Below are 12,014 nucleotides of genomic sequence, written 5' to 3' on the forward strand. Positions count from 1 at the left end.
TTTTATGAGCAGTCAAAACACCTTTATAAAATTTAAGTTCATTTTAGAAAATGACTGGGTCCTGGTTGAAAGACAGCTTCCATTGTGAAGGTAGGTAGTTGTGAGCCAGTAGCTTTCTGAACAGGCACGAGATAACACTGAATTATGTTTTGTGGAACATTTGATTCTGTACCCCATCCCCCGCCCCCATTTCCATATTTCTTTGGTAGTCTGTGGATCCTGGACATGTCTGTCTTGTTTTGGTATTTGAACTAAGCTAATAAGCTGCATTGGGATGTTATTAATAAAACGTCTTTAGCCTATTTTCAAAGTTCTAAGGAAGACCTAACCCTGGGATAAAAGGGAGCCTGTGTGGTTTGCTTTGTAAACCTCATTAAAGTAGCACATAATTGAATCCCCTAAACACACTGAGCAATGATACCTTGGTAAAGCTGTACATTATTGTAATTTGCAATTCAGCTTTCAGATGGGCGATGGTTTTAATGGTCTTTCATTGTCACGGCTGAATAATGTAAAACAGCTCCTGAGGAACACAATCCCGTGTCTGTGTCTGGTTAATAATTTCAGCACTATTTTCAGACTTGCCCCATTAGAGCGTGACCTTGGTATTCTTAAAGTGGAGAGAGGAACACTGAAATGGGAAGTGCACACTTCCTGACTCTTCCCAAGAAGACTCTTTTCCAAGAAGACTCATTTGCTCCTCTGTTCCTCCAAGAAGAGGAGGCTCTGTGACTGAACAAGTGGGATGGGTCCAGGTGCCTAGGGAAGAAGAGCCAACATTATTCATCCCTGTTCTCCTCGTCCTCCTCCCCTGCCCCCTTTCAGACAAGGCCTCATGTAGCTCAGGTTAGCCTCGAACTTGCTAGGTAGCTGAGGAGGACTTGATCTCTTGATCCTCCTGCCTCTACCTCCTGAGTGCTAGGATTACAGGCATTCACCACCATGCTTGTTCTTTTACAGTGCCCAGGGTCACACTCAGGGTTTCATGCATGCTAGGCCAGCTCTCTGTCAACTGAACCACATTCGCCTGCTCTTCATTCCCCTTCCTAGAGCAGGGAAAGCTGGTGAGAGAGATGGCCGTGACTCCTGTAAGCTCCAGGTCTGTGGGGAGACTGCTGGCGTGTGTCCTGTCTGCTTTCCTGCACTGCATTTTTTTGTCTTTTTGATTATTTACCCAGCAAATTATAACCCTATAGTATTCTTTAGCAACCTCATTCTGAATTTCATCTCAAGACATTTCAAATGAAATTTAAATACCATCATATGATAAGGAAGCTATTGAGAAAATTGTACATTCCATAGGGCCATCTGGAAGGTCCACTAGGAATTCTGGGCACCACTTTCTTCCCACTTCTGGAGACCTCTCTTGAATTTACTTTTAGCTGAACTTTGAGAATAGTCCTCGATTCTGCATGTGGCATTCAGATCAGCTCCCTGATGCCCAGTAGGCAGAAGAGAAAAACATTCTAGGAAGGATTGGCTTTAAAAGGCCTTAAAATTAGGGCTTAGGAGATGCCTCAGTGGTTAAACACTTGCTGCCCAAGTGTGAAGATCAGGATCTGATTACTAGGACCCACTGTACAAGAAAGGTAGACGTCTAGCCTGCTTGTAATCCCCGCACTAGGGGAGTCCCTGGGGCAAGCTAGCTAGCTAGACTCCCCAAAGCAGGGAGCCGGATTCAAGTGGGAGGCCATGCCTCAAAATGTATGTGGGAGATGGTTGAGGAAGGCAGCTTACAACAAACTTGGCCTCCACACACGTGCACTTAAGTGGATGTATATCCACACACGTGCATGTAAGTGCACACATACCCACACACACAAGAGCACATGCACATGGACACAATCCGGGGGAGAAAGCTAGTTCCCTTTCTGATGCTTTTGTCTTAATTTTGTGGTTAATATTTGCAGGGACTTAGAGATGTAATATACATCTGTAAGAAAGAAGCCCTTTCTCAGTTATCATTCATTCAGAGACTTGAAGCTTACAGGGTCCTGACTCACATGTAAATAGGTACATCCGTAGACCATCTGCCATCTCCAGCCCAACATGGAAGACAGGTAGCAGGAAGACTGACTTGGAGTCCTGTTAACAAGTGCAACTGACAGCGTGATGCGAATGTTCTTGTGTAGTCTGGGCAAATCATATTCCTAACTTGGGTACAGAGAACTTGAAGAGCAAGGTTCTGAGACCCTGGAATCCACCTTGAGCTTCAGATTAGACACGGGAACAAACCTACTGTATGGTTTTCATTTATCCACAGATGACCTGCACCTTTCGCTTGAGTCCTCTCCTCGCTCTCATCATTTCTATTGCCAGCCTAGACACACCAAGTGTCTGTGCTGCTGGAGATATCTGGGCTGTAAGCCTGATTCTGTGCTGAGATGCAGTATCTGCCACAAACCTCAGGCCAAAAGCTGGGCTCGGGCTGGAGAGATGGCTCAGCAGTTAAGAACACTGACTGTTCTTGCAGGAGATCCGGGTTCGAATCCCAGCACCCACATGGCAGCTAACAGCTGTCCACAACTCCAGTTCCAGGGGATCCAACAGCCTCTTCTGTCCTCTGTGGACAGTGCACAACACGGGTGCATCTACCTACATGCAGGCAATACACAAATACACAAAATACAAATAATAAAATATTTTTTAAAAAACCTGGGCCCAAAGCTGGTCCCCGCGCCCCTGCGTGGTCCGTGCACCTGTGCGTTACTCATCCTCATGCCTTTCTCTGCATAATTAAGACCAGAAATGCTTGTCCCTGTCCATGTCACTGTGTCCTTGGCTTCCTGCACAGGGTCAGACACCCACACTGGGTTTAACAAAGATTTGTTGAGCATAACAAAGTGACAGCCAAGAGTTTTAAAAACTGGTGCTCAAGGTTATATTACAGGCCTGGTACCTGATATCTTTGACAGTCTTAGAGCTTGTGAGTCTGTAGCTCTGAATTTAAATCAATTTCTTTCAAAACAGTGTTAGCACAGTGTGCATGTTCTGAATGGGCTCGCCAGTTCTTATACCCATTCATTGTCAGTGTTGTGAGAGTTTTAAATATTCTTCCACCACCCCAAGGATATTTGTTGCCCAGCAGGTCCAAAGCTGTTTTTCTCCAGTAACACAATGACTGAGCTTTATATGAAGTTCATTGTTTATGGATCTCTTGTGAAATCTTGGTGACTTTTTCATTTCTTTCTACATCTTGCATAATAAACGTTCATTGCATTGAAATCAATAAAATATTAACTAATAGATTATAACTCTGTGTATTCATACAGTAACTATGTAGGTTGTTTTAAAACATTTATGTCTAAGGCCACTTAATAAAGTAGTAATTGGGTAGATGTTTCAATTTTGTTTGAAGGAAGTTGGAATTTGAGTTTTTAAGTTTTATGTGAGGATAAAATCCTGGTCTTCTGATTCCTGTAAAAACTGAGTTTCAAAACAAGCTCAAAGGTGCATGCTTGGAAGACTGACTTTTTAAGCTGATGAGGCAGATTGCACAGAAGTAGAGGCCTTGTCTTTTGAATTTACTCTGCAGCTCAGCTTTGGTTCAGGGTTGCTTTAGGAGGATGCGACAGGAAGCATTAGTCATTGAGCATTTCGCCCTCATGGTCATTTGCTTTTAAGGAGTGTCTGGCCCAGACTAGAAAGTCTCATTAAAAGGCCATTTTCCTATATGGGAGGTATAGTTTCAAAATTAAGGGCCTGTCCTTTGATGTCCAGCTGTTGCAGCACATTGAGAAAGTTAGGCATATCCAGCTCTCAAAGTTTTCCTAAAACTTGGGCAGAGAACTGGGAATTTTCAGAGATGATTTATGATTAGGGATGTGGGAATAAACAACTAACAGTAAGGAAAGCTGCCAATCCTTCCTGATTCTCTAATACGTGCAGTTTATGCATTTTAAATATTTTGTATATTAACAAGGATGATATCATTGTGAAGTTAGAAGATAGAAATGCTGGGGAAATTTTGGGGAGACAGAACATTGAAGAGCACCTGTTTCCAGTGCTTTAGGGGTATGTAACTGTAGTACTATTTAATTTTATGAGGAAGTACCAGTTTTCCAACCTCCATGCCATTTCAAATTCCCACCATGTGTAAGGTTCCAGCTTCTCCATATCCTTTGCAGGGGACGTTCCCCTCCCCCGCCCTGGATATGAGAAGACATTTCGCTGAGGTTTTGCTGTGTTTGTCCCTCTAGGCTAATGATGTGGAGCTTGTTCTCATGTGCCTGTTGACTGTTTATATTTCTTCTTTAGAGAAATGTCTGTTCAAGTCCTTGGCCCCCTCTTTAATTAGGACCCTCTCGGCTAATGATGTGGAGCTTGTTCTCACGTGCTTGTTGACTGTTTATATCTCTTCTTTAGAGAAATGTCTGTTCAAGTCCTTGGCCCCCTCTTTAATTAGGTTGTCTTTTTGTTGGGTTGCAAGAATCCCTTGTCTTTTAGGTGCCTGTTCTTTATCAGATGGCATTTACATGCAGTGCTTTATCATTTCAGTGCTTAGATCTTTCACCCTGTGGCTTAAATTCACTCTTATTCTTCTGGATACTGTTAGAAATGGGATTGTTTTCCATTGTAGGGTTAATTAGTGTTGAATGATTTTTAAAATGTTAAAGGCTAACCAGAGTGTCAGCCTGATTTCTCAGTTTGTGTTAGTGTCTTGGGCCGCCATGAATAATGTGAGACTGATCATGGGGCATTCCTGAGATTCTTCGGAGGCCTCATAGTTTGTATTTGGTCTTGGACACATGGCAAACAGTGTTAGAGCTTTTATTTCAACAGTTTGTTGTGATAATTACCTTCCCAGTGAGTGTCTGTTTGCCTGCCTGCTAGTGCCCCTCTTTCTACAGGAATCTCCCTTTAGCTATTTAGAAGGACTCAAAGCTTACTTTCTTAGGATATATTGGGTTTTGTCACATCTTATTTCACTTTCGCTGTCCTTCCTGGCTAGTTTTCTTTTTTCTTGCTACATTGTGATTTCAACCTTCTTATATACTTTTTGAATAAGACAATACTTAAGTGAATCAAGGGAAAATGTGAGCCACGGCTGCTAGGCACTGTTTTGAAAGCTTAGCCATTCAGAGACACAAGTATCAGTTTATAGAAAAGCACAATAATTAATTTGTTCACTTCATGTTTACTTACAGTAAATGCTCAACTTATTAAAGGACCACTTAAATAGCTACAACTGTATAGTACAAGTAGCTTATTTTTAGCCCGTCTTTTTCTGAGTCTGGTTTGAATGGTGATTTTCCCTAGATTTTCAGTTTCCCACACTTGAAGGTTTCTCAGCATCACTTGGATCTTGACCGCCAGTCAGTGTAGCCATGTTTGCTTCCAGAGGAGGTGAGGCTTCCGAAGGTAGTGTTTAGAAGGCTGTCTGGACTCCTGGGTTCTGGGAACCCCTAGTCACAAGGCAGAGGTAGAGGGTGAGGCCTTCAGCCTTGGAGGGGAGCTGCGAGCTCTCCAGGCCTGCGTGGTACCTAGAAGAGCAGTGGGGCTGGTTTCCTTCGGTACCTGCGCAATGCTAATCAAGCTGTAGTCTCTTTGCTGTACACTGACTCTGTTCTCTAACCTTCCCGGTGTAAGGGTGGCTACAAGTGAAAATTCAGCAAGGAGTGCTCGCTGCCTTTAAAGGTGTTAGATTACATAGCTGCTTGCTGAAGTTAAATGTAAGGAAACCAATCTAAGTTCATTTGTGTCTCACTGAGAATGAGGAACTCCTGATTACTGAAGACACAACCCAAGCCTGAAGTCTATCCAATTTCTCAAGGCAATTTTTCGCAGAGCCACTTGGCTCAACATACGTTCTTGTCCCAGTTCTAGAAACTGCACCTGTGACAGCTTTCGCTGCCTGTGGAAGAGTTTCCTGCATCTCTAACTAAGCTCCCTAGCTCCCATGAACAAGCAAAACCCTCATTGGATAGTGTAGGCTCACACACTCTTCACTTAATTTATGTGTGTCTATGTATCTATATACAAATGTTTGCATAGACCTACCTGTATATAATCAGTATGTTTGAGTTTTCAGAAACTTTGCAAGATTGCTTTCCAATTTTTGAAAAATCTTGTAGTCTAATGATTTCCCAGTAAAGGGCAAGAACAAATCAGTTTGTTTGAGAGTCTCTCCTAATTTCTGTGCCTGAACTTAGCCAATATTGGTGACTTGAACAACCCCTGACCCCAGTAGCCTTTGTTTTGTTTGTGATGAGGGTATAGATTAAATAGTAAAGATGGTCCTATCTCCAGATGTTTAAGAAGGAAAATGTGTGTTTGTCAGGAAGGATTATAGTAGCAGGCAGACATCTCAGTTAAGCAGAGACAGTAAACTCACACAGTGGGGTATGCATGTTGTGGAAGACAGTGACTTTCACGTACTGCCCCTGGGAGCCCTGTTTTGTTTTGTTAGCTTCTAAACTGAATGCCTGTGCTCGTTGTGGTTTATTTTAGGAAGGAGAAGAACCTGAAGGTTGGACAACACAGTTGAGTTTGAGAAGCCGTTACAGTGTATTGTGAAATGCCGTTTGTGAAATGCCGTTTGGAATGGCTTTGATGACAGTGAGGAGAGAGACCAAGCATGTGAAAGTCATTTGGCGCCTTTTGAAATCAAGGCCAGGAAGAAAACACTGTCTAGCTGTAAATCACTTACTTGCCCTAAACTCCTTAAAGCATTTTACACAGATGGCTTTAACAGTTTTAAGGGTCATGCCTGGGGTTAAGAGACTGTTGGCATGGTAAAAATTTTATTGATTAAAAAGCCATACTTCATTGATGCCCTGTCCCGTGAAATACTTGATGTTTTACCTGTTGAGGAAGGATTGCCCCATAAGTCAATATTGTACTTGTTGGTTTTATGCATTACACGGCCATATGGTATTTAAAAACTTAATACTTAAAATGTAATTATGACAAAAAAGAGAATGCAACAAAAAATTCAATAAGATTACCAAAATCATTGCAGAATAATAATGACTGGTAACAGCGGATGCTGCGTGTTTGTTATGCCGTGGGTGGCTTTGCACATTTTTGTAGGTGTTAGTTTAATTTTTAAGCCTGACCCTAGGAAGTAGGCATTGTTGTAACTGTTGGGAAGCAAGGCTTGGAGAGGCCAAGAGAGCTCATTGCTGGAGGTCACACAGAGACCTAAGACCTGGGGGAGACCATGCTCCTAGCACTTCTCCACAGAGCCAAGTGCATTGATCTTTGGAAGTCATGGATAGAGCCTGATTCTTTACGAGTGAGTCAAATCAGATAAGGATATAAAGGCAATGCCTGTAAGCATTGGAAATCAATGCCTTCAGTGATTGGCAAATAAGTTTAAATTCTATTTTAAAATAAAATGATGTCATACAGCGAGCCCTTGTTTTGGTGAGGGGAGATGCTGGGGATTGAACCTAGGGCCTTGCACATGCTAAACCTGTGCTCCACCATTCAGCTGTGATCCATGTCAGCCTCTTTTTTAATACTGCCAGCGTATGAGACTTAGTTCGTGAGGGCAGAGATAACACAGAGTTCAATGACTTGGTGTATTATCCATGAACTTGCAGTGAACTCATTGGGAATTTTACTTGAATATCTGCCTCTTCTGCTCTGCTCCTGTGCCCCCCACCCCCGCCATATACTTGCTAACCTGCATATGTGCACACTGATTTTCTTTCCTCCACTGCTTCCTCTCCTGTATCTTAGATTTTACTCTGATGTGAAAGGGGAATTATACTTATATGTAAATTCACTGACTGGGCCACAGAACCTGTCTTCTTTTGCCAAATAAAGTGGCTCATTTCTTTTGAGTTTTGCTCCAGCCTGTCAGTTCTCATGACCAGCAGCGCAACACCCATCAGGAGAAAGCAAATAAACAACACTGCCCTTGGAGCCAGGAAGTCTCATCTCACACTGAAACCCATTGCTTTGGGTTGACATTTGGGGGGTGGGCTGCTAAGTAAATGGGAGCTATGACTACCAAGCAGGAAGCTGAGATTCCTTCATTTTGGGGGAGACTGATGAATCGGGGGTCTTTGAAAGGGTGTCATTGTTTTAGTTACATGGCAATCAGTTTGTGATGAAATATTAATTCAAACCATGTCATAGGTAACGGTTCATAGTGGCAATCTTCAACTTGCCTTACACACGTGCTTCATTGCATTCATTGCATTCATGGCTGCAACTTAGTTGGTAGAGTGCTTAGATAGTATACACAAAGCTCCATTTACATCCCCAGTACTGCATAAAACTAGGCGTGGCAGATCACCTGGGGAGTTTCAAACCAGCTTGGGCTACATGAGACTTTGTCTCAAAAACAGGTGAACAACAACAAATTCACTGAATTAAATTTTTGAAACTAATCTTAGTTTTAATGTGTTACTTTGAGAAAGTAGAAGTTAATTTGGCCTGAACATTTCTAATAATGCCTAATTTAAAAGTTTAAAATGATTTACTTTTCTCCAGACTTTATAAGAGACAGATCAAGCAAAGTTGGTTTGATTTGTGGGGGGTGTGTGTGTGTGTATATGTGTGTGTTTGTTGAATTGAAGATTGGATCTTCACATATTAGGGTTCTACACATATCGGACAAGTGCTCTACCACTAAGCTATATCCCAAATCCCCCTTTAAACAACAAAACAAAAAAGCTTTTTATTTTGAGATAAGGTCTTGTGAGGTTACCCAGGCCAGTTTTGAACCTGCAGTGTAGCCCGGGCAGGCCTTGAACTTGTGATCCTCCTTCCTCAGCCTCTCAGTAGTTGGGATTATAGACTTGCACTGCCAGGCCAAGTTGGTTTGGAGCACTTTTTATTATATTTAAAAAAATTTTTGTGTATAAGTGTTTTGCCTGCCTCTGTATAAGTACACCCATGTCATGCAGTGTCTATGGAGGTCAGAAGAGGGCATCGGATCTCCTGGAACTGGAGTTACAGATGATTGTTAGCTGCCATGTAGGTGCTGGGAACCAAACCTGGGTCCTCTGCAAAAGTAGCCAGTGCTCTTAACCACTGAGCCATCTCTCCAGCCCCTATAATACATTTTATGAAGTCAAAAGTGGAGAAAAAGAAAAAAGAAAAGGTTTTACTCCTCTGGTAGGCTGATTTTAGAGTAGTCTTGGTTTATGGAATTTGTGGCTTTGGAGAGTCATTAAATATCCATGAAGATGGTTATAGCCTTCTTGTTTTTGCTGCTGTTTTGTTTGTTTCTTTAAGTTTCAAAGCTGGAAAATGCTCTCACCCATGGTGTAGTTGTAGGTAGTTATGTTAAGGTATTACCGAAGAGAGACAAGGCAAATGGTCGCCCTCAGTTTTTGTAGCGCATTAAAAACACCAGCAATGGCTTTCAAGTGATATCTCTTCATCTCCTAATGTTTTGCTCTTTCCTCTTTCAGGACCTGCAGAAGTTCCCATGATGTCACCCAATGGGTCCATCCCTCCCATCCATGTGCCTCCAGGGTATATCTCACAGGTAGGACAATCAGTGCGGATCTTCACTCACTATGAACAATGTTATTATTCCAACAACGTGTAAGTGGCTTCCAAAGTGAGCTCCATGTGTTAGCTCAGTCACGGTAACTCTAAGACTCCCATTGTTTGTGTGCCATCACTTGACAAGTGCCAGAGTCAGAGAGAAGGAAGCAGAGGACCAGAGGCCACCTCCCTGAGGCCACTTCCCTGAGGCCACCTCCCTGAGGCCTGAACCACACAGCCACCTTGGAGTCTCCTGTTTTAGAATTTGTTCTCATCTGTCACATGCCTTTCTGGGAGACAGTTTTTTTGTGTTGTAATAGGTAAAAACATCAAAGGTGACAGTGGTAAAGCAAGGCCTGCCATCTGTTATGAGACTCTCCTTTCTGCAGTGCCACACGAACTGGGGGTGGCGAATTACTGAGTGTAATGGAGGACCTTGGCAATTTGTTTTCTTTTGTTTGAGATTGAACTCACTATGGAGCCCAAGATAACCTTGAACTCCTGATCTTTCTACTTCTGTTCCTCTTGCCTCCATCTCTTGAATGCTGGGATTACAGGCGCGCATCACCATGTCCAGCTCAAGAAAACTGTTTTAAAGAATAAGGTTATACTCTTGTACCTGGATAACATGTAAAAGGTTTGGGGTACCTGGGGTGTAAGCAAGGAGTAAGATGTTTAGTGTACCTGGGCAGTAAGGTAAGATGTTTGGGGTGCCTCAGATCTATGGGTGTCTGTGTATACTTGAGTGTTAGTCCTAGATTTAGCTAATTATTGTATCTTGCTGTTTCTTACTAATTCACCTTTTATTTTTTTCATGTTGACTTCCTTTGTTGAATGTTCTATAAGACCATAGAATATATATTGGTGAAAAATAGGAAAAATACTTCAGGAGACTATGAAAAGGAAATATTTACAGTTTTATTGTCCAAAGAGGATAATCCTTGTTAGTATTTTTTGGGCTCTTTCTTTTTGCATTTCCCCTCCTTTTAAAATTCTTTGTCTGAGCCAAGCATGGTGGCTCAAGCTGTTAATCCCAGCACTCTGGTGGCAGAAGCAGCTGATCTCTGTGAAATCGAGGCCAGTCTGGTATACATAGTGAGTTACAGGCAGGCTAGGGCTATGGGAGACCCGGTCTTTAAAAAAAAAAATAGTCAAATAGAATTATTGCTGGGGAGAGATGGCTCAACAGTTAAGAGCACTGGCTGCTCTTACAGAGGACCTGGGTTCGATTCCCAACACCCACATAGCACCTAACAACCATTGGTAACTTCAGTTCCAGGGATCCAGTGCCCCCTTCTGACCTCTTAAGGCATTGCATGACATGGGTGCACTTACATACATGCAAGCAAAACACACATACATAAAATAAAAATAAATAAATTAAAATTCTTAGTCTGTATCTCTGCCTGTGCTATGAAAATGCTTAAAAATCAGTAATTTTCCATTTTTAAAAATGATTTTTGCTAGAATGAATAAAAATTGGCACCTGCATAGGAAAAAATGCTGACATTCAGGCAGGAATCAGAACCCCCCCCCCCAGCTGATGTAAAAAACAGAACCGTTTCTTCACTGTATGAGACATACTCCCACACTCCAGCCACTGTAATTTCTTTTTCCACCCTTTCATAAGAACCTATTTGACTATTTTTGAGTAGCCAGATTGCTGACCTGTTTTCTCACCATTGTAAATAAATTACTTGTTTTACACCAGTCTTTGTAAATAAGAATCACTGGAGGAAGAAAGGGGTGCAGACCGGGCTCATCAAGCAGGGACAGGGGATGATGGATGGAGTTCATGTCACCAGTCAGTCAACAGAGAGGAACAAGGAATGTGGTGCTCCACTCCGTCCCCTGCTCAGTTATTTTGAGGAAGTGTTTCATTCCATTGAACATAGTGTGGTTCTCACCATTGTGACAGCAAAAATCACACCTCCTTTCATGCTAAAGGCCATTTAAGGAATACAAGATAAAATGTAACATTCAGATGGGGAAGAAGCTGCTCCCAATAGTGTGTTTTTCTTACTGTAATTATAATAAATGAAGAACATTTATTGGAAATCCTAAAAAAAAAAAAAAAATGGAGGAATTTCCCTGCCATGGAATACTTCTGATTGTGAAAAACTTGGATTAAAATTAAAGTAGAAAGGATAAAAGCAGAGCTTTAAACTCATTGCAGTGAGACTTCAGTGAGGATTGAAGAGCAGCACTCCTTCCCACATGATAGTTACACCAGAAAATCCTCGAGGATTCTGAAAGTACGTTCAGAATGGAATATTTGCGATTGAGAATTGAGAAGGAAATGATTTGTAAGGTTGTGACCAACTGTGTTTTATGAACTATTTTTGAGTGCTGGGGATTTAAATCTGGCCCTCCAGTGTGTGAGACAAGTGTTCTATCACTGAGCTGCACCCTCAGCCCGCAGCTGTTTCAGTTGGCTGCTTTGATCACAACATGGGCCAAGAATTTTTTAACTTTCATTGTTAGATTGTATCTTCAATGAAATGTCAGTGAAGTATCTGAGAAAAACAGATTTCTAATATAAAGAAAATTGAATTAAAAAGCCA

The 12,014-nt window shown here is 41.9% G+C and overlaps 1 protein-coding gene across 2 annotated transcripts in view; it reads left to right on the top strand.

The window, feature by feature from the left end:
- The window catches only part of Fndc3b (fibronectin type III domain containing 3B), a 342,813-nt gene that overhangs the window by 158,634 nt on the left and 172,165 nt on the right, over positions 1-12,014 (top strand). For both annotated transcript variants that reach the window (XM_029567042.1, XM_029567043.1), the window contains one exon: positions 9,372-9,448. In XM_029567042.1, coding sequence (XP_029422902.1) covers positions 9,372-9,448 — 77 coding nt within the window. The remainder of the gene's footprint in view (positions 1-9,371; positions 9,449-12,014) is intronic.

Source organism: Nannospalax galili, unplaced genomic scaffold (genome assembly GCF_000622305.1).
Source record: "Nannospalax galili isolate Female #2095 unplaced genomic scaffold, S.galili_v1.0 scaffold1021, whole genome shotgun sequence".
Lineage (NCBI taxonomy): Eukaryota > Metazoa > Chordata > Mammalia > Rodentia > Spalacidae > Nannospalax > Nannospalax galili.